The sequence below is a fragment of the Epinephelus fuscoguttatus genome, linkage group LG7, assembly GCF_011397635.1.
Source record: "Epinephelus fuscoguttatus linkage group LG7, E.fuscoguttatus.final_Chr_v1".
Classification (NCBI taxonomy): Eukaryota; Metazoa; Chordata; class Actinopteri; order Perciformes; family Serranidae; genus Epinephelus; species Epinephelus fuscoguttatus.
Window position 1 is genome coordinate 33,853,953 of NC_064758.1, and position 24,099 is coordinate 33,878,051.

Here is a 24,099-nt window from a genome sequence, read left to right on the forward strand (position 1 = left end):
GCAGCAGAAACACAAGCTTTCTCATTTTACAGCTAAACAGTACACTAAAATATGTTTCTGAAAATATTAAGTAGGCAATGCCGTTACAGTATCTTGATTCATATTTGATCAGCGCTGCCTTGTTTGACAGTTTGACCGCAGTTCACAAGCAGTGATTGACATGATTGACAGCTCCTGGACTCTGATTGGTTGTTTTCGTTCACATGCGGTGGAGTCTTGCAAATGCCACTAGGGGCACTAAAAGGAGGCAGAGGAACATGATTTTTTTTCTCATAAAAGTTCCCAACTACAGCATTAAATAAGGCACTGAAAAACTTTATTTAATTTTCCAGTTTACAGAGAAGCAATTTCCTTTTATTTCCCCAGATGGATTTTATCCAATTTATTCATTAAATATTGTCCTATACACAGCATTAAATATTAATCTATTATTGTTAAATGTGACTGCACAGAAAATTTATTTGTTTCATTAAAATATAACTGAAGTTTTGATATATTACGGCCTACCGTGATCTGGCTTCTTTTAATTATGTCGTGCCAATCCAAAGAAATGGTAAGTGTAACCAAACCAAAATAAAGTAAATACATCCTTGTCATAGCAGATATTCACACTTAGATTCACACACTAAGACAGCACAGGTGTTATAATATCATTAATGATCGCTTTGTTCTAGTGTGTCTGTTTGTCTGGTAGAAAGTGTCCCAGTAAACCATGACAGCGTGACAGTGAGCCAGCATGCACAAAACCAAGCCCTGAAACTGAAGCAGCCACTGTAAATTAAATTTAACCATCGTTAATTTCATTATGTACACCTGCATTCTTCTTTCTGTCACGTTTTGCTAAAAGAAACATGGGCAATAAAATATTTCGTAAATAATTTTAGTCCTCTATAATCAGAAAACCTGGAGCCAAAATATTGGAGTACAAGGACTTGGAAGAGCTGTGGAGATGTGTTCCTGTTGGCGAGCTCTGTGTATAGGTAGGAACAGCTCTGGCAGCTGTCTGGACGAAAGATTTGATGCCTAATGACATAAAGGAGCAATCCTGCTTCAAAAAAACTTCATAATGGCCAAGTCTTTTGAGGTTCCTGTCCCCAGCCCTGTTCCCTCACAGTACCGATGGAGCAGATTGGCAATCATATCAGCTTGTCAGAGAAAATTTATGTCACCGGGGCAGATGGAAGTGGACAAGGGTCTTGGCTCCCCTCACAGAGTGACTCAACTCTGTACTCCAGAGGGGTAGCAATATTGTTCCGAATTCACCACAGGCCACGTGTAATCTTCTCAGGAGATTACAACACTCCCCCGCCTTTGCCAAGAAACGCTCGCATTGCAGGATGATGGAATACAATGCCCTATCACTCCCATTTTGCACTGACATCTTTTTTTCTCAACTGACATGGCTTTAGGGAACTTATTTTGCGGACGGCTTCTCTATAGTTTTAGTTTTTTATTACATCAACATATATCATTGTCACTGTAGGTCATGCTATTTATTTCTGTTTACATCTTTGCTTTCCCTTTTGAACTGACTGGATGCCCTACAAAATAATCTACCGTACGAAGACACATAAGGAGCGCTACACAAATGCCCTCCTGAAAACTAAACAGTACCTCCTTTATTAGTCAGATTAGATTAACACAAATGAATATTTACCTACAGTTTAGATGGTCTTGGTGCTGCACAGGTTTATACAAAATCTATAAAGCATCTTGTCATGTGAGGATAAATGTCGTACGAGTTGACATACAAACAACATATGTCATGACCCCATGTTGGGAAACATAATTTATAACTTTTGACGTGCTTGTGGTTCGGAGCCCTGTGGGCTATTCCCATGCCAAAAGACTCAGTCATTTGTGATGTCTGCAAATGTAATGTCAGACAAAACCTCAGGCAAATCTCTTTGAAGGATGTCTGCCAGCTGTGTTTTCCATTGTACACTCCTCGCCTTGTGTTCATCAACTTCAGAGGACGTCAGCAATTTTGTTCCACGAGGCAAAGTCAACGGTTCTCCTCTTTCTCTGTTTTTTAATTAACATTTCTGACACTGGCGTTCCTTCAAATTCAAATTACTTTGATCATTTTTCACATTTGTTAATGGAAACACACTTTCTAAACTGAAGAAATCACATTTTCATATTTCATACGCGTGTGTCGTATCACATCAAATATGATCTACCTATTACATATTTTCCAGCAGGTGCACTAACTCACCACATTCCCTACATCAACAAATCAGAGATGGACCACGTCTGAGCACTGGGATGATTATCATAAATGAAAAATCACTTGCAGGCACTTTTAATATGCTGTAGGATGTTTCTCTCTGCTCCATAGCTGTTGCCTGTAGCTATATATCTGCTACCCAGCTGTGAGCTGCAGCTGTCACTGGCTTCAGAAAGCACACAATCCTTATGCTGTTGTCTAAAACCTCAGGGTAAAAAACATCTATACGCAGACTACATACACACATCGAGGGACTAACTCCTATTAGTTGTGTATCATAAATAAACAAACACAGCAATGAAAGATGGGTTCAGGAGTGATGAACCCAGCACATGAAAATAAACAAATATGAGTAAAGGACACTGTATGCCATCACCATGTCTTATTATGTGATACTGTGTGCTGTGCAAAGTTAAGTTCTCCTGTGTAAGAGGCTGAAATTTCAAATATTATCCTCTACTATACATATATTACTTGAGTAAGGCAGTGTCTGTCCTACATGCTAGATTTTAAAAGCCTCAGTCTATTGAAAGCAATACATCCTTAGCCATCACATGCCCCAGAAACTACTCTTATTCTTCTGCAGCTTTATTAGAAAATTGGCTCTCAGAAAGAAATATATGAATTTCATTTTCCTTGATGGACTCAATTCAAAGTGTGCAGGCTCTACAGTAAGTGTGCTCGGTTTAACCTGAGTCTCTATAACTAGAACATCACTGTCCATCACTCAACACACACTCAACAAATGATCCTGTTTGCTTGTGTCTCTGCTGTCTCTTCCATAATGCAGATGTATATCCAGACCACAACCCTGACCATCTCTGTAAGCCTGAGTGCGTCAGTCTCTCTGGGAATGCTCTACATGCCTAAGGTCTACGTGGTTCTCTTCCATCCAGAGCAGAACGTACCCAAGCGCAAGCGCAGCCTGAAAGCTGTGGTCACTGCAGCCACCATGTCCAACAAGTTCAACCCTAAAGGAGGCCTGAGGCCCAACGGAGAGGCCAAGTCTGAACTCTGTGAAAGTCTTGAAACACAAGGTTGGTACCACGCCTGATAGAGCAATAAAGAGAAGGGAAAGAATGAAATGTGCTCCACTGGATCTCAACCAGGAGCTGATTTTATGCTGATGCAATGAGCTGCTTCTGTGTAAAATTACAGCAGTTATAGAATACACATGTCTACTTGAAAATAATTAACTCCTTTTATGTGAACATAATTGATGCCAGTGTTATTTTGCACTTCAGCAGTTCTGGAAATTAGCAAGCTTTACGTGAGCATACAAGAAATTAGGGTGCCCATTTCAGTGCCAGCAAAAGCGGTGTTATATTGTAGCTTCTTTCTGAACACAAATGGATGACATAAACAGAACTGTGTGAATAATTAGAACTGATTGGGGTTATTTCAACTTTGCCTCTAGCTAGCATAATTTGGAGGTTTTCCCAATTGCCCACTATTAAAGTATTTAACTGATCAATGAAAGGTCAAACTAATGCTTGTGACAGTTTATTAAAGGGAAAATTTGCCACCTTGTATGTGGGTGTCCAATCAGTAATGATGGTAAATGTAACTGACTGAAGCAACAAATTGTGTGTGCTATATTGACAAGAGAGCCATGGATCTACAAAGACAGCGTTTGAGGTGGGCCTCGTTGATTCCTATGAAAGCTGCTTAGTGCCACATGAAGCCAAAAAAGTTTGACTTCCAGAGCAGCTAACTTCCGCCAATCAAGTCGCTTATGTCGTTTTTAGTTCTCAGCTAACTTGAATGGAGATAAAATTATTGGATCATGCCACTTTTCCAGACTTTGGAAATGTTATCCAACCAAATGTATCAAATCCCAATGGTGAAACAATTCATTTTGTTGAGTTTGTGACGCTCAAAAATATGGATCCACTTTAAGTCTATAGGGAAAAGTCTTTTTAGGCCCAGTGGCATGATGTGAATGATGTAATTTGACTTTTTGGCCATTACAAAAATTGGCTTCAAAGCCTGGCGCACTTCCTGGGGACATGGAGAAAGTGGGGTCCTCCTGCTTGCAGAGACGTCCCTGAAGTGCCTTCATGTACATGTGCATTGCACAAGAGCTACTGATGCTAACTGATATTAGCCTATAGCTACTACTTTGTCAGCCAAAACATGGCATTACAGGACAAAAATACTTGCTCATTTGTTTCTCCAGTATGTCTTGATCCTGAAGGAGATTTCCAGCACATCTCCGTCCAACTGAATCTAAAAACTTTCATGCATACTAATGTACACATGGGCTCTCTCGAGCATGGTGTCACTACTGACAGCATCCAACAAATCTGCCCACACTAAAATTTAGCAGAATGATTCAGTTTCTGTTGGCATCCGAGGGCATTTTGAACAAAGATACCCTTAGTCGGTGTTTGCTCTCGGCAGCACAGGTTCTGGAAGGTCCCACCAGCCATATCCACTTATGCAGCCGCAGCCTCAGCCACTCTCTGCTGTATTTCTTCAGCCAAAAAATGAAAACATACTTCTTCCGCAGCCTTATTAGAAAATTGGCTCTTGGAAGGAAATAGAGGAACTACATTTTTCTTGATGGACAAAATTGAAACTGTGCAGGCTCTACAGTAAGTGTGCTCTCAGGTTATACTCTGGCTTGAACAAATAAGGTCAGCCAAAACACTAAAATATATCTTCATCCATAACATCATCTGCATTCAAATTTTGGGATGCCATTGTCACTGGTGGAGAAATAGCTAGTTTGCAAAACAAGCAAAGAGAACAAGAAAGTTCTATATTTGAGCAGCATTTAGGCCCCGATCACATAGAAAGGCGCGCCGCACTCCCTTTTTTTTTATATATATATAATTAAATGCCACTGGTTAAAAAAAAAAAAAAAACGCTTGCTGCGCCTTTTTATTGTTGCCAGGCAACCACAAACTCAGCTCATTATTCTAACCCTCCCATGTAATCAATCTACCGTTTATTTTTTCATTTTAGTTATTTGCGAGTAATAAATATCTAGTTCCTAAAATGTTTAGGCACAGAGTACTTGCTGTAGCTCTGGTTGAGGATGAGAGGCTGTCAGCAAATAGTTTTTCAGGGAAAAGAGAAATGCAGATCTGTGTGGGTACATGAGACCCTAAAAAAGAGGGTGGATCATGGGGAGCATCACCAGTTGGTCCAGGAGCTTCACCTCCATGATGGATGTTACCAGACATATTTTAGGATGATTCAGGGGCAATTTGACAGCCTGCTGTCTATCCTCGTGCCGTAAGCTCTTGGTATCCAGCAACCACTACTACCAGTTTCTCCCTTGTTGTGTACCAACTGGAAAATTGTTGCCATGACACCACAGAAGGCCCACCTCTCAAATCATCCGATTGGACAATGGGGAAAGAATAGATGACATGGGGCATTTTTTCCACTGTGAGTTGAAGTTTTTTCAGCTCAAGCTGTTCAGAGCGCTCTGGCAAAAACGCCAGGCGCTTAGAGAAACGCAGAAATGCGTGTTGCAATGCAAAAACCACAAGCAAAAAGCTTCATTGTCATTATAAATAAATACAAAAATGTGCTTCCAGCTGCTAAAATGCTTTCTGTGTGATCAGGGCCTTACAGCACATCTCTTGGCTACCCTGGTGTGAAATCCCATAAGAACCAGCCTGTTCTTTCTTGCCTTCAACTACTTCACGGTCACGTCAAATGGTGGCGCTAGATGCAGAAGAACAACAGACTTTGCAAATGCAAACTCTCTTTCTCGGTCAATATAGCACTGAGGGATTCATTGTTCTAATTGATTACATTTACCATCAACACTGAATTGACATTCACATAAAAGGTGCCAAATTTTCTCTTTAAAATATATGTTTCACATATGCTGTACTGGAAAACAAAAAATGTGAGAGGAAGTTACTTTTCTGTTTCATCATCATAATTCTGCATTTCGAATACATGGAACAGAAAAACAGCTCCATTCTCACCAACTCTGACCACACTGGATTTGTGAATCAGGAGGTGTGACAGGGAGCCCACACTACTCTGATTTTGAAAGGGACTTCGGGGACGGGTAGCTCAGTGTTGGAAAAAAGGATATTTCAATCACCAAGATAAAGTGTATGAGTAGGCTGTCCCTGTGTGGGGGCACGCTTAAATCCAATCAGGCTACCCCACATGTTCTGATTACTGAAAGTCCTGATTTTATACTCTGACAAGCTGAACAGTATAGACTGATGTGTATTAGGACTAAAAAGCCTGCGCCCACACTTGCATGAATGTCTTTTTCAACCACAGAATGGAGCTGTTATATTTTATCCTATTATAGGGCCCATTTATAGGTGCTAATTCTCGCCCTCCAGTTTGAACTGTGAATCTAACAACTGCTCTTTGTGCTTATGTGTCAGACTGTGTTGAGGGAGGGGAGCCTTGTGAGGGACTTTAGACTCTCAGGTAACCTGATTAGACAATGACTTTGCCCTTTTATTATCTGTGACCACTTTTTCCTGTTAATTTCTGCTAATGTTCACCACGATGCCCGTGCCTGCCTATACTATGCACAAAGCATCCCGGCTGCCCCTGGCTAAAATACAGCACCCTGAATGACACGAGGCAGTAATCACACCCTCACAAATCCACCCTTCACCACCAGACATTAAGTTGGAAAGACAATTTTGGTGTGTGTGTGGTGCTGTAAAATGGCCAATCAGCATGGTAAAGCCTGTTAATGTGGGAAGATGACACCACTCTGCCTGAGTGCAGGAGACAAGCGATAGCCATGTGTCCCCTGTAATTTGTTTCCCTGTTGACAAAAGAAGGAATTTGCAGTAATAGGACAACAACAACAATAAGAGTGAACAGAAAAAGACAGATGGGTCTGCCAGCTCCAATTCTTTCTGGACCATCTATTCTTTATCTTGGCCTTGCAGCACATAAATATTCAAATAAGGTACATTGATCAATGCTTCTCTTGGAAGAGATGCTTTGGATGAAATGGCGAGAATGCCGCCCCCATTCACACACCCAACGTGGCACTGACAAATATACAGAAACATTTACCATTACACGTCTCTCCTCTACAGCACTTGTGCCCCGACTCTGGCTCTCAGCTGTCTTCTGATTGGATTCATCCCCTCTGACATATTCAATCAGCCAAGGCTGCTGCGGGCAGATTGGCAGATTGGTAGTGTGATTACCACCACACCAAGCATGCTCACTGAGGACAGATTTATTTTAAAAAATGACACACACACACACACACACACACACACACACACACACACGTACATGCTGACACTGGCACACAGACATATGTGTGCATACAAGCATGACTGCACACATGCACACAGGTTCTGTATTGTATGACGGTACATGGTTCACCAGCGGGCTGGGCTTGTTATGGTCACTGTGGTCTGCCCTCTGGTCATCTGTCTTATGTGTTTTATTCACAGCTGATGAAAAATTCCATGAAACATGAAAAGAATTTTAAAAAATAATGAGCACTGCTATCAAACATTGATGACAACGCTTACAGCGCCAAGTCAGATCACATATTGTCTAATACACTTTATGATTCCAAATGTTTTTGTAATACACTGACTGCTGCATGCTTTGCTTGGTGCACACAGACATCTCAGGTCTTTGCATGTAGGATAAGACTTGCATTTGAATGGTTACTAATGCATTTTATATCAGCTGTGATCTGCTTGGTGCAATTTAATGATATAATCAGCTGTGAGGAAAACCTTATGACAGAGGTTTCCCTGTTTTCATTAACGACACTTTAATAACAGGCACACTGATATGACCATTGCCACAGCCTATGAGTCTGACTGCATCTGCATCACTGTCTTGACAAATACTTGATGATGATATGTTTATACAATGTCTGCAATGTTACCATGGACACTAACATTTGATGATTTACTTGCAACAATCCACTGAAGTCTTTCCTAATACAATGAGGTTGTGTAAAACCCATTTTTAGAGCTGGAAGAATTACTTGATTAATCCATCAGTAACTATTTTCATAACTCATCGTTTAAGTCGTAATTCAAGCAAAAATCCCAGATGTCATTTTGACTTTTGAGAAATTGTGATGAGCATTTTTTTCACTATTTTATGACATTATGAAAGCTAAACAAGTCATTAACTAATTAGAGAAAACAACTGGCTGTACTACATACAGTAGTTCTTTCTAATTTGAATGCTGTGCAGCTTGTTTTAATGTTTAATAATTCTGTTAAAACCCTGTAATTCTGCACAGCTGCAGATTAACCCTTTGGGCCCAAACGACGCACAGTGCATCCAAATTCACACCTGTTCTTCTCTATTGATTTTCTCCGCAACCGTGCGTCATAGCGAGAAGCCACACATATCAAGTGAAACAGCGAAATTGTAGCTTTCCGACAAGCACTTGTCGGTAGTCCAATGTTTTCATAGCGAAATTAAAAAAAGATAAAGTTACACTAAAATCATGAATAACAGAGCTTTCAGCTCTGCACACATATTACTCTTGGATGGATTACTCGCGAATGCAGGCACGCGCAGAAATGCCATGCATCACATCAAAGTGCAGGAATATAGCTTTCCAATGACACCACACACATCACTGTACTGTCATCCCATCATGCTATAAATCCATCAAATCAGTCATGTCCGCCTGGCACAAACCACATGTTTTGGACAGCTGTGAAGTGACAGAATGTCCCAGCATCATGGTTCTTATATTGCCAGATTCACAGGGTCTCCCCTCTTCATATATGGCAGAATATGTCCACTTCCAACTTGCTATGCTGAGATACAGGAAATGATGGCAAATTTGGTTAGCCCAGGTTGTCCTGAAAAAAACAAGATATAGCATGTGAATGTAGCCTTTATAATGACTGTGATATGAGCTTAAAAGTAGAGGCAGTAAAAATACCCCCAAAACATCTATCTGGCCCATAGAGTTACGACACAGTTCAGGCTACAGTCATATTGTTGGTCATACTTTTTGCAGACTTAGATTTTGGTGGCTGCCCAGGATTTGTTCCTGTTCCTGTGAAGCAAATGTGTATGTAAATTTATTAATTACAACAAAAAATAAATAAAAATAAAAAATAAAAAAAAGGTATAATAGTTCCAAAATTCCCAACATGTATTATCTGACAAACTATCATGTGTCTAGGTGACTTGTGGGAACAACAATTTTTGAAACTGATCAAGTATTGAGAGAGGGGGCTCAGATTGTTAACTTGAGTGTCTCACAACGTTTCAGAAAGGTGAGACAGGTTACTCCTTACCATTCACTTGTTTCCGTCTGTTTTGTGTCTAAGTCTCGCTAAAGGAGAGGTCTTGTTCTGAACTCTCACATGAGGTGACTTGTTGCGACAGGAAAATGGTGGAAACACAAGTAAGAGTTGGAGATAAGAGTGTTGGTAATAGTTTGTTGTGTTAGAGCACAGGGAGTGTATCTTCCTCTTATCTCAGAGATTTTCAATGTCATGGCTGAATATTCAGCTGATTCTGACACTGAGAAAACATCACTAAGATTTGAGAACAAGACTGCAGGACATGCAAAAGGTATAGAAAAACTTTTGATTTCTCTGTAGAGTCCTTCACTAATGCTGTAAGACTTTCATAATAAACCTGTAAGAGGCAAAAAAGCCCTTTTTAAAGCATGCAAATTGACGAGACACACCTGCCCTGAGTTGTTTCACTGCAGCCTGCTTAGCCAGCAGCAGCACTCTGTCTCTCAATACTGGACCAATTTCAAAAATCTTCATTCACACGAGTCACATAGACACAAAAACACAGGAAAAAAAGGTCCAGAAAAATACAGGAGTTTCCCTTAAAGCAGTGGTTCCCAACTGGTCCAGCAATGAGGTCCAGATTCCCCCTTAGTCATTAGTTCAAGGTCCACACAGTTTAATATTCAGCATCATACTTGTGTTTGGCCATGTCGTCAAGCTACTTTGCTGTCTCTGTCAAGTAGCTGTCCATGAGTCACTCACTCTACAACAAGAAACCACACTTCAGAATAAAAGCTCTGTGCTGAAAATTCCCTGTACTTAAAAATAGCGCTGCAACGACTAATCGACTATGAAAATAATCGGTGACTATTTTAGTAGTTGACTAATCGGTTTGAGTCATTTTTCATAGAAAAGTAACATAAAAGTACCCAAAATACTCTTATTGCAGCTTCCTATGTTCAAATATTGGCAGCTTTACACACTCTCCCATGACTGTGAACTAAAACCCTTTGACATGAGTACGAAACAAGACATTAGATGACATAATTTTGGGGTTTGGGAGAGACAGACCGTCATTTTTCAACATTTTAACACATTTTTCGATAAATGATTAGTCAGCTAATCAAAGAAGTAATCAACAGATTAGTCGACAATGAAAATAATCGTTATTTGCAGCCCTACTTAAAAATAAAGTGTGGGGCGTCGGTGGCTTAGTGTTAGAGCAGGCGCCCCATGTACAAGGCTGTTGCCGCAGCAGCCCGGGTTCGACTCCAGTCTGTGGCCCTTTGCTGCATGTCACTCCCTCTCTCTCCCCCCCTTTCACGCTTGTCTGTCCTATCAAATAAAGGCTTAAAAATGCCAAAAAAAATATCTTAAAAAAAGAAAAATAAAGTTTACAAACTTGACACGTTTGCAAGTCACTAGCGGTCCATTCAGAATTGACCTACGACCCACTTTTGTATCGTGACCTCCCAGCTGGGAACCACTGCCTTAAAGCGAGTGGACTAGTAGCAATCTGCCAACACCACAAATTACAAAAAAACCCTCACTTAACGCCATGAATAACTTCATTAAAATTGACGATTTTGTTTGAGTTTTTTAAAAATTCTTTTTTAGGGTGAAAACATCATAAAATATGACGATGCCTCATTTCAAACCCTAGGTAGAAGCTATTTGAAACTGCCGTCATGAAAATAACCATTAGTTACTGCCCTGATTTATTTTAGATTTCTTATTGTGCATCACTGTAACAGTCTATCTTGAATCAGTCACATTATCACTGTCTTCAGCTTTGTAAATGAACTATTTCTATTTAAATGCAACACAAAGATACAGGAGATTGCATTCCTGTAAATACTGCTTCCACATACAACACCCTGCTGTTATGATTGGTTCCACCTGCACTCATTTGATGGAGCCATCCATAAATAGAACTTTCCATCAATCTGGACTTGAACACGTGCCCTGAAAGATTCACGCCTATTTAAATCTCACCCGCTGCATTTTTATTAACCCTCTCCTTCTTTCTCCCGCACCTTCACCTGCAGTGTTGGCTTCCAAGCAGACATACATAAGCTACAGTAACCATGCCATCTAAGCCAGAGACGAACAGTGGAAGCGGAGCCAGCGCCTGCCTGAGGAGAAATCACCTGATTCTGGGGAATACTGGGGGAAATACTGGAGGACTTCCAAGCTGCTACAGCGGAGAGGACTGGGGTGGAAAGATGGGAATTTGTCACTCCATGAAAAGAAAGGATGTCATATTTTTCTAGAGAATCAGGTAAAGGCTCAAACGCCAAATTTATGAGAAATTTGAAGAGAGGGAGGGAGATGGGAGATGTAAGGAGATTGGACAGTTAATTTTCCTCTTCCCACCCTTTCTGAGACGCGAGTGAGCATTGAGCAGTGACGTTTCCAGATGCAGGCTGAGCGAACCACCTGGAGTCTACAGTATGTTTTCCTTCTGAAGTGTAAAGCACACAATTTCAGATCTCTCTGAGGCTGAACCGTTTGTCTCATTTCAACAAAAAAAAAAAACAAAACAAAACAAAACAAAAAAAAAAACCCAGGGGGAAAAGTGTTCTGTTTGCGCTCAAGTCAAATGCAGTCGACAAGATGAAGCAGTATAAAAATATAGTCATTATTTTTTTGGTTACTGGTATTATTGGGGTTGAAAGCTGCAGTACTCTTCAAACTGTACATGCCTTACTACAGTACATTCAGTATTCCTACATGAACTAACCATATCTGAAACACCTGAAAACAAAGCAGGGGGTCATCCCAGGTTTTTTTTTTAATAAATGTTTCATAATGATGATGATGATGATGATGGTGATGATGATGATGATGATGCCGTCATCTTGGCAAACCTAGTGTACAGTCCCAGAGCATGCTTGTGGGAGCATCACATGTACTGTGCTGTGTTGTCAACGTCTTTGGAATGCAACATTTGTCATGGTTGTCATTCACAGTGGAGATGTCATTTTGGACCATTACCCGCTGGCTTACCCTCTGCTGGATAAAGACTATTTTCTCAAACACAAAAATTAGCAAATCTAAAAAGCAAATTGCCATGTAATACCGTCATAGTTTATGCCACACTCCATAAATGTCAGCCAGGACTTTAAAGACTTGTTGAAGCGTACTTTAAAAACATCCCAGATTTATTGGCCTTTATTTATCACGCTCTTGTTCAAGCCTTTCAGGTTCAAATTACCCGATTTGTTTAACTTCCATCGCAGCTAACATTACAGGTACACCTCTTGAGACAATAATAACACACTTGCATTTGATATTCCCTCCAATAAATTATATTTTTACTTCCATATTATCCTGTGTTTTCTATATTTGTGTATTTCAATGTTTAGTGATATAGAATTTGAAACATATTCTTAATTTTTATAGCAGGTGAGCTTGAATAATAGCATATTTTGTCCCTAAACACTTGATTTGTGAAGGAGTAAAACAGCACATTAGATATATCATGTTTAAAGCCCAATATGATAGATTACATTGGACAGTATTACATCTCTTGTGATTTATGATAGATGCACAGGTAATTTAGGATCCTTGCAAAGGATTTTTTTTTACCCTTTTCTGGGTCATGAATTTTGAGGCTACAGTGGAAATGATTAATGAGAGTTTTAATAGTATTTTGGGTACAAAATTAGGCTCATGCAGCTACTCAGTAGAAGGCCCATTTGAAGAAGGTGCAAGCTCAGTTCCATCAAACAGCATAAATGTTCAAAGATAATTAGGTGGATGGTATGCATAGCACTCCCGAAAGGAGTGTTTTACCTTTCAACAGACCCAATACAGCCTTTTTAGGGTTTATAGCTCCGCTTAAATATTCTCCACAATCCCAGAGAACAGTATCATGTTAACTGTCAGATTTTCACATATAAATACATTAAAGGTCCAGTGTGTAGGATTAAGGGGGATATATTGGCAAAAACAGAATATTATATTCATAACTAAGTATTCATTTGTATAGGAATTGCTGTTTTTTTTTTTGTTTTTTTTGTTACCTTAGAATGAGCCGTTCATACTTACATTTGGAGATCCGCCATTTTGTTTCCATAGGCCTAGATTTAAGGGGGAAAGAGGGGACACATCCCCTTCAACATGTGCATTCGTTCTCCCCAATAAAGAAATTAAAATAGCAGATTACTTTTATCTTGTCAAAAAGTAAGACATTTTGACTTTAAATTTAAGCAGAAATAGCACAAATTGGTGCATAAACATTCGCCAGAATTCAGGAAATTAAGTGTCTGATGATAAAAATTTCCTGGGGGAGGACCCCCAACCCACCATTTTACATGTGTCCTCCCTAATGTTGATACGAAACCTACACTCTTGGTTGTTTCTAGCCCAGAACGGACGAACCCAACACTGGCTGAGTAGGGCAGTTTGCATTGTTGTATCTGCCACCATAGCTCTCCTACAAGATTGGCACATGGGAGGAGTTTCAGTTGGTTAAAATCTGCAATCTCACCACTGGATGCCATTAAGTCCTACACACCAGGGGCGTCCGGTGGCCCAGTGGGTAGAGTAGGCGTCCCATGTACAAAGGCAGACTTGCTGCAGCGACCATGGGTTCGATTTCAGCCCACAGCCGTTTGCTACATGTCGTCCCCTCCGTCTCGCCCTGTTTCATGCTTAATACCCCCCAAAAATCCTACACACTAGACCTTTAAATAGTTGTTTAATTCAGCCGAACTATCAATCAATCTAATATCACAATAAGTTTGGACAAATACTTCAATATCAATATTGTAGGGTCATAAAATATTTGAAATATTTGATAAACAAAAAAAAACATCAATACTGTGGATAGAGTAAAGGCAAATAATAGAACAGCTAGAACGGTCTGGTAAGTTCAGAAAATTACATCACTTTACTGCAATATAGCCTTAAAAACCAGGAAAAGACAACACTTACAGTATGAGAGTATCCAAAATCTAAGACCATATCTTGTCTCCTATCATTTTATCTATATATTCCCAAATTCTAGGCCGAAACAAACTTTGTTGCCGTTAACTTGCATCCCACTAAGTATTAACACTAATGACTGCAGCTTTAATCACACACAAATTGATTTTCAGAGTAATATCGACAACCTCTCATTTCCAGATGAAACATCGGGTGTACATCTGCTTGATAAATAAAGGCCAGTGCCTTCATTCTGTGCCTCATACCCATTAAACTACTCCTGCCATCCTTCCAGTGGATCTTTGATGGTGTTGTTTACGTTGCATCCATTACCTTTCAAGTGTACTCTGATCAATCACGAGGAAGAGAGGACTCAATGTACAATTTATAATTAAGTGTGTAAACTCCATCTCTGTCTCCAGTCTCTAAAGTATTTGTCATAAGCAGTAACTCTGGAGTTTGTCTCATTAAATGTTATCCTCAGCGATGCAAAAATATGTATGTTGCATGTCAAAACTCATAACAAGTCATGTGAACAATTTGAGAGAGAGAAGTGTAATGTCCAGAAGGAAAACTACTGCAGAGGATTATAAATAACTAATATTTTTTGGTTTAATCAATGATTCTCTCAGATTCAACAAAAGTCTAGGGTGTTGCCGCAAATGTTGTTTTTTCATCAGTTGATAAAGTATCGTTTGTGGGATTGTTTGTGTTTGTGAATATGATAATTTACTGCTTTTTCTTTTTTGCCACAACCCCCCCTCCCTCCCCTTTATTTTTCTAAAAAACACTTTGTCTGTGTTACAAAATAGAAATATGTAAGTGCTGACTGAAATTAAGTGGCAAGTTAATGTACGTTATTAAAATGGATTGATCATGTCTGCTTTATGTACTGAATTATTTAAAAAAAAAAAAAAAAGAAAGAAAAAAGAATTACAGTGCCTGGATATTTATGAATTATCTATAGAAAAAAAATACAAATGTGTAGAGCATGTTCATTTTTATACAAGATATTTCTAATAAAAGACTGTTTTGCTAATAAAGTGTGGCTGCTTCCTCTTATTTAGCGTGTTTCATTAGCAGTTCAATACACAATGGAGTACGAGTCATCTTCAATGGTAACAAAGCCTCTCCACATGTATCACATAATGACCTCACTCATTATCATCAGTAATCCTTATAACTGTAGCCTCCAAGGTGACACTGTATGCAGGACAAAGAAAAGGGCATGCTAAATGATTTTAATTGTTGTAGAGGTGCACGGAAATGATGCTCATCCTTGGACAGACATGTGAACGAGCTATTAAATCATCAGTACCCGAGAACAGGTATTCAGATTTCTGTTCAGTCAGCCGATTAATCTATAATTTAATATACAAAGAATAACTTTAATAAACTATTTATTGTTTAAAGGGGTTACCCAGAGGAAAGAAAAAATCAAAATAAGACGTCTTCCTTTCCAGCCTATTTCTCCCAGACATAACCGAGCTCAATATAACATCAATATAAGATTTTGACTATGTTCTCATACATCTTAATTTCAGCTCTTGAGAAACCGCCATCCTCTTGTCTCAGCTCATCCTAATTTAACATCTTAAAATGCTCTTTTCCCTCTCTCCCTGCAGTAATCTTTATTTGTCTGAATTAATCAGGTGTTTAGATAACAGTAAGATCCAAAAGAAAACTTGATTGACTTATCATAAATGAGCCTTCACAATTTCAGGAATTTGTCTCTGATCAAATTAAAGTCTCAACTCTGTCTATTTGATCTGTTCTCAGAGTTGAGAAACGTCTGAGGAGCCTACGAGCGCAGCAAAAGAACTCCTATTAAATTATTCTTTCACTCCTTATTTCTCCTAAGGGACATTAGGAGAAACAGATGCAAACTCTTCAATGGGTTCATACAGCATGTATACCACTGATATTGGTAAGGTGTCATGGCAGAAGCTTAGCGCCATCCTCTAGTTTCCTCCGAGGTTAACAATGTTAGCTTTGTCAGCACTGCTTTCATTGTTAGCACTGCTGGATAATGCTGAAAACCGTATGGAGTTCTTATAAACGTCCAGTGTGTAGGATTTAGGAGGTATATTGGCAGAAATGGAATATAATAAGTATGTTTTCTTTAGTGTATAATCTTGTGTGTGTGTTTTTTCTGATTTAAATCATTGGGTCCGTTTGAGTTGGAGAGGAAGAGACCTCTGGGGTAATCTAGCTCTTAGTAAAAACCTCCTGAACATCTGGATGTTAAGTTATCAGAGAACAAATGTAAGTACACATCGGCAGGTGCTAGGCTAGCGGCCCATCTTGGACATGCCAAACAATGTTGGAGAAAGCCTGATTTGTAACATGAAATTGCTTTATTCATCCATCCATTTTCATCTGCTTATCTGGGTCCAGGGCCGGGTTGCGGAGGCAGCAGTCTGAGAAAAGTACTCCAGACATCCTTCTCCCAAGCAATGCTTTCTGGCTCCTCCTTGGGGATCCCGAGGCATTCCCAGGCCAGATGAGATATATAATCCCTCCAGCGTGTTCTGGGTCCGAGCTCCTGCAGTGTTTTAACCGGTTTAACTCACCAAATGTGTTTGATGTGGAGAGGAGTAGACCTCTGCTGATAATTCAGCTCCCAGTAGAAACCTCCTGAACATCTGGATCTTAAGTTATCAGATAATAAAGGTGAGCACACATTGGCAGGTGCTCGTGGCCCATCTCTGACATGTCAAACAGTGTTGGAGAAACACTGATTTGTAATGTGAAACTGCTTTACTCAGTGTTTTCACCAGTTTTAATCACCTGGTCCATTTGTTTTGAAGAGTCATAGACCTCTGCGGGTAATTCAGCTACCAATTAAAACCTCTTGAACATGAAACGCTGAAGGAAGCTGGTTGCAATCTGCAGTCTTCTCCACTAGATGCAACTAAATCTCCTTAAATCTAACACAGTTTCTTCAAGTCATTTATTCATCAAAGCTCCAAACATTTTAAATTTTAATGGCATGTTTCAGCATTTTCTGACATTTGATAGACTAAATTATTAATCACTTAACTGAGAATATAATTGGCAGATTAATCATTGATGAAATTGATTGTTAAATGCATAATCTATTGTACTACATATGTTAATCAAAGCCCTTATTGTCATAATGGCTTTTACAGAACGGCAAATTGAGGTGACATGAACAAACATGGAGACTGATGGATAACATGATCTTTAAAGATTGGAAGGGCCACATTCAGATCACATACAGCATCTCAGCATTGGGACGGCCCAGAGCTGAGACATGTACATCCCATGAAATAATCAGGATTTTCCATCTCGTCATTTTTTACTGCTGAATCATAAAGCCATGTGATTTGCCAGAGGAGAAGCTGTCAGGAGGCTGGGGAAAAGTACTAAATTGGAAAGTAACATGAGGAAGAACTCAAGGCCACTATTGAGCTGCAACTTCTTTTTGAACGCGCCCCTGGGTCATTATATTGACAACTATGCAGAAACTGTCAAAAAATGAAAACAAGTCAAAGTCAGCACAGAATGACAATACTGCCTGTGTACTGTGAGTTTCAACAGTAATCAGGGGAGCCATGACCTTAACCCTGGTTTAATGGTGGATCAATATGGTCAGCTACACCTGCAGCATAAGTCTCGAACAAATTGAGAAAATATCATACTATCTATAAAAGCTGACAGAATTATGAGCCACTGTAAATGAAAAGTAGAGCGAGTGAAACTATCTTTATAGCGCGTTTACTGCAGGGTTGGAATTGCCACCTGGGTGATCACTGATACGGCACTATCATTAGCCTTGTGTTTTCTAAGTGAATCCCCTGCCCTGCACAATTAGCAACACAGCAGTATGTAGAAAATTGTATAGTCTCTCTTTCACTGTGATATATAGGAGACTTCCCGAGGAGGAAATGAACATTTTTCAAGTTCCAATAAAGTCTCTCTTCCCTGTTGCTAACCTCCCCAGAATACTACAAAGCATTTCTGGGTTTTATTAGAAAAACAGATCTCTCAAACTGAGGCGCTGTTGCTGTTTTGCTCTGTGAGGGCAAAATTATTTTTCTTTGCAAACCACTAGTTAGTTTGTCAAAACCAATATGACTACAAGACTAATGATGGAAACAACTGGGTAACAAGGGACCGTTAACCTGCAGTATTTTTGGTTTTGGTTTATAAATCCGCACCACCTCAGAAACACATGCATAATTAGTAGAGGTCAACCGATTTATCAGTCTGGCCCATTAATTGCAGCCGATAGGTTTACAAACTATCGTTATCCGATAATAGCCGATGGCTGCGCAGCCTCCAACAGTCATGCTGGGACGTACATCACTGACCAAAGCTTGAGAGGGGAGGGTTGTGCTAGGTAAAAAGGAGGTGATCAGTGGGTACAGCTCCACAGAGAGGAGGTCCCTTCTGCTGTGTGACTGTGTCTGAGTGTACCGATCTTTATTTTAACATGTGCATTCATATTCATTAACTGCAGCAGAGGATGCAGCACTATGGCAAATTAAATTTAAATTTTTTCAGCCTGTCAAATATAAATTACAAATATTCATTAATTAGTAACTGAAATGCATATTTCAAATAAAAGTAAGAGACATACTACCCATTTGTGATCACTGCAAAGTCAAGGTAATGTTATTGTGTACCTGAGAATCTCTAAGGAAATTTTAAGGAAAATGAACAACACCAAAATACAAACAAACAAAACAATTTTTCAGTTAATTGTTCATTTTCAGACTGATATATTTATTTAGGTATTTATTACTTTGAGTTGGACATTCCGTGATCCAGATGTATTTATTCATCTAGGTATTACTTTGACTTAGATGTTCAGTGCAACAGTTTCCAGTAAGTTTCCAGGGTGGGGGTGATATCGGCCAATTAATCAGCTATCGGCTTTCTCCTGTTCCAAACTGTTGTTATTAAATCAGCCTTATCAATTGACCTTGATAAGTTAGCACACATCTCTTTTCAGTGTTAACAGCTGTGCAGTTGTCCTCTGGCATCTGTTAAGAGGTAATCGATCAGTAATCATTAAAGTCTTGAGCCAGGTCCAGCTTTACACTACAATGTCAAAATGAAATATTTAACAGCCTCATAAACAACAGAGCTTTGTCTTAGTGTGGATTATTTAAGACAACATTCCTCAAAATTAGAAATGACTACCTGTATTTGACTAGATGAGGAAATGAATGCTGAGCAATGCTACTGCGACTGGACAGAAAAATCTAGCAGCAAGCAAGTCATCTACTGAGCTTACAGTGAAATCTAATGACTTTATATACAGTCTGTGATCACTTAAACCTTTCTCACACACATTCTGACTTGTCTTTGCAGGAAAAGCTGAGTAAGTAATAACATTCATGATGGCCTTAGTGCATTCAGCAACAGTGAGCATGCATGCAACACCAGGGTCCAGGCCTAATTAATGTTATTACACACACCTGTGATCAGACATGTCCAAATGTCTGCAGGAGAGCTGGGGCCTCATGTACAAAGGGTGCGTACGCACAAAAACGTGGCGTACGTCCTTTTCCACGGCAAGTTCAGATGTATCAAGAGTGAAATGACCGTGGAAATGTGCGGTGCCTCACGCCAACTTCACGGCTGGTGTACGCACATTTCTACAGCTGTTGATCCTTTGGCAACATTTAGAGGTGATGCTGGGAAACTGTTATAATAAATAAATGTGAAAACAATTAGTCCTCAGAGTGATGTGCACATCAGAGACACATGAACAATTAACACTGGTGAACAATTAACACACCCACGTGTTTGCAATTAGATGAGTAGATACAAAAGCATGCGCAATGCGGTGCCAAAAATACCGTTAACAACAATGGCTGTTTTAGCAGTATTTGCCGCATTGGTTCCCGACGGCAATCCTCCTGGAACTGTGCGCAGAGCTGTGGCCGACCTTGGAGCGCGATACGGCGAGGAGCCATGCGCTGCCTGTATCCATACAGGTGCTGACCACACCGGGACTCCTAGCAACACGGGCATTCCAGAGGGAGCTGGCCGACCGATCGGGGCTGTGCCAGTCAACCCTGAGCCAAGTCATGCCAGCTGTGTGGGACGGAGTTATCCGTATGTCAGCCAGGTATATCAAATTCCCATATGCAGCTGAACAGGCCAACATTAAAGCGCAATTTGCAGCGAGAGCCGGTTTTCCTAATGTTACCGGAGCTATCGACTGCACACACATTATAAACGCGCCATCGCAGGATGAATTTTGTTGTTTTTTTTTTTCGATCAATGTGCAGATCATATGTGATGCGCAAATGCAATTAACCAACATTGTGGCGAGGTGGCCTGGTTCAACACGCGATTCATAGCCTATATTCTGGGTAACAGCATGGTTGGGAACAGAGTAGCTGGCACTGTGTGTGATGGGTGGCTTCTTGGTGAGTAAATAATTTATTCGTTTAATTGTCCTAATATTAATCCCCCTGATGTGCACTGAACATGTGCGCCCCCAAATATTATCCTGTCTTCACAGCATCAGTTCTAGTCAGTGGTTAAAGTTAGTGACTTGCTGCTTTTTGCTGGTTAAACTACAGCTTCAGAGCTTTCTAACAAGCCCCTGATTGTCTCTGTGTGTAAAGTACTCATGTCAATAAACCCGTGCGTAAAGTGTGACATTGCTTAATCAGCCACACCTTTTCCCCGGTGCACTTCTGCATTCATTTACAACAATAGTATGTGATCCCAGTACGTGGTGTATAAAATTAACAAATGGAAACTGTAAAACCAGTTCACATAATTATTTGTCTGCTTTCAACTGACCCTAGGCGACTCTCTGTTCAAACGGGGTGAGCTCCTCCTCTCCTGTCCCCCAGCCTGTTTTGGCCACACTTTGGCGGTGGGCAGCCCTCCTCTGCTTCACTTCCACCTTAATGTCGGACCACTTCTTTTTTTAATTCTGCATGTGTACGCTTTTCTGTCCCCACAGCATTGACAGCCTCACACACACTCTCCCACTCACTCCTCTTGCGTTTTGTATTGATGCCGGAGGACAGTGTGCCAAAAAGTACATCTTTGCGCGCCTCCACTTCAGTGAGTAGCGTTTCCAATTCGCATTCTGTGAAGATTTTCTTTTCTGATCGTGCAGAGAGGGGAATCTAAGGTGCAGGGATCATTTAAATATGATTTGCATATTTAAATAGGGGCGTGGACAGGGAGGGGTCGGGTACTCCAACATATGCGCTCAATTCCACGTTGATTGGGATGTACAAAAAAAATGTACTTGGATTCATGCGTAAGCACTGATTCATACATCTGGATATTTTTGTGCATACGATGTTTTCTGGATTTAAGCGTGCGTCATGTTTTAGTAGGAAATCCACACAAGTCTATGTACATGAGGCCCCTGGTGTTTGGCCACTGGGATAAGACTCAGTAAAGCTGCATTCGCCACACCATATGCAGCATCTTTAATACTCTACATTACTGCCATTGCATATTGTCATTTTTGTCATGGCTGGGGATGAGCAGCTCTGCTGTGGAAAATTCTCCCTGCAGGACACTGATTTACTTGTCAAGCAGGTACAGAGCCACTGTGACTGCAAGGAGGTCCCCAAAGGGCTGGTGATGTAAGACCACTCTATAAAGAGGTAGCCAATAATATAAAGGCAACTTTAGCATGCTGTCTGAAAACCACTTACCATTGGAGACGTACATCTGTTAGGAGCTGGTATGAGACCATTTATCATCCGTCATAATAAATTAAACCAATTAGCAGATGTCTGCTATCATCACCTGATGTGTTGTGAAGGCACAGCAGGGACACTTCCAGACAGCTTTGCCAAAGAGTGCAGGGATGAATATTAAAAACAGGAGTTAATTACATCAGGAAATGGTTAGCGCCCGCTGTCCAGTGACATGTAGGAGATCCTGTTTAAAGTCCACATCTGTTTCTTAATGCTTATATTTCTTTATGTAAAGTTGTTACAGCCTATAAATGATAAGATGTGTTGTGTCATGACATTACAACTGACTTTATTTTTGCGCCATCGTCTAGCCTAACAATCTAGTCTAACAATGTTGTGTTTCTAATATGCAATTAGCCTACTTAGACAAGTCTTGCTGGGTTTAAATTCTCATGGCCCACAGGATAATGAATACATAGGAAATAAATGCCCTCCTAGCTGGTGGATATAAACACATCACTGGGCAAAGTGGAGGTGATGTGTTGAATAAAACCATGTGGCTAATTAGCCTTTTTTGTAGTTGAAAGAAGTCATCTCAAAGTTATACGTATGTCGCAATACTCCCAGACAGGGGAAGAGGCATTTTTCTTTTTCCTACACTTCCTACATTCATTACATTATCCCCACCACTCAGTCACCATTTTTCTCATGTTCCGCCAGTAGAGACTGACCTCTAGTGGCACATGCTGTGCACTACATCACATCAATAGAGCATGTCCGTATCAGTTTAATAAAAAGAGGAGCATCTGTTTTTTTGACGGTTTTGTTTGGATTTCTAAATAGATGGTATACCATAATACCTTGATATTGCCGAAGCCTTATTCCTATGCTTTGTTCTTACAACATCAGTCGGGCTGCTTAAGTATTTTCCTGACCAACAGTTGTCATTTAGGGCCATTAGTCGACTAGTCGCCCACATGTTTACGATATTAAATAAATTAAATAATCATTAAATTACATATTTTGGGCGGGGCAACACAATGGTTTGAGTTGAAGGTGTGAGAAAGAATAGTATCAGTAACATTGTTAACACTGTGCTACATTACAGAGAAATACAAAACCGTACTAATGAACCTTCATTAATATAGGCCTATATTTTATGTACAAGTGCATGTCACACACTGAGCAAGCCGCCTGTTAATAACGCTGTGGGCTAATGGGCATGTAGCTACTTTCATGTTTCAGATGATACGTCATGTTTGTAGTCGACCAATGAAGATGAGTTTACATATCACCTTGGATTCGTCCTTTACCTTCTCAAAATGATCCCACACATGTTATTAACTAGCCTGTGGAATAACTGCACCTACCAGCCCTGTAAATTAACGTGACTCTTGTCTGACTGCTGCCCAGGGCCACTACTGGCCACTTCCTGTGTCTATCCTTTCAAATTAAATTCCCACATGGTTCAGTCATGTAGATTTTGATTTATTTTGACAAGGCGCAGCTCCTAATAGAGTTTAACATTTGTTTTTTGTTTTTCTGCGACTAAGCGACCAATGAAATCTTGCTGACTAATGACCTTTCTGGTCGACTAACATTTAGTCGACTATTAGGGGGGCAGCCCTGAACATTGATACTGTGAGACAGGTATTATGGAAGGACTTTCGGGGACATTATCGGATAGCTAGCAGTGAGTGAAGGGAAATGCTTGGGGAAAGAGAATAAGGGGATGTTACGCAACAAAAGTATCCTTGACTAGATCTGAACCCAGGACATTGCAAATTAATGGTACGTGTGAACCCCTAGGCCACCAGGATGCCCAATTAGGATAGATTTCATGCCAAAAAATTATTAATAAGGAACATATGGACAAAAAATGACCTTGTGTATATTGAATTTGGCAAACCACCAGTGTTTGTCTGCTGCCAAAGACACTGTAGTCTCATTGACCTTTGTAACTTACTCATAAAACCAGTATGACGCTAAAGAAACCAGATGTCAGGGCTAATTATCATCTGATGTTAGTTAGACATCCTGGTTTGTACACAAAAACACAGGTAACTCTTAAAGGGCTCCAGTAGAT

At 40.1% G+C, this 24,099-nt stretch overlaps 1 protein-coding gene across 2 annotated transcripts in view; it reads left to right on the plus strand.

The window, feature by feature from the left end:
* The window catches only part of LOC125891355 (metabotropic glutamate receptor 4-like), a 323,715-nt gene extending 308,460 nt beyond the window's left edge, over positions 1-15,255 (plus strand). For both annotated transcript variants that reach the window (XM_049580581.1, XM_049580579.1), the window contains exons 10-11: positions 3,021-3,267; positions 11,475-15,255. In XM_049580581.1, coding sequence (XP_049436538.1) covers positions 3,021-3,267; positions 11,475-11,524 — 297 coding nt within the window. In that variant the 3' untranslated portion in view covers positions 11,525-15,255. The remainder of the gene's footprint in view (positions 1-3,020; positions 3,268-11,474) is intronic.
* Positions 15,256-24,099: the final 8,844 nt, after the last annotated feature.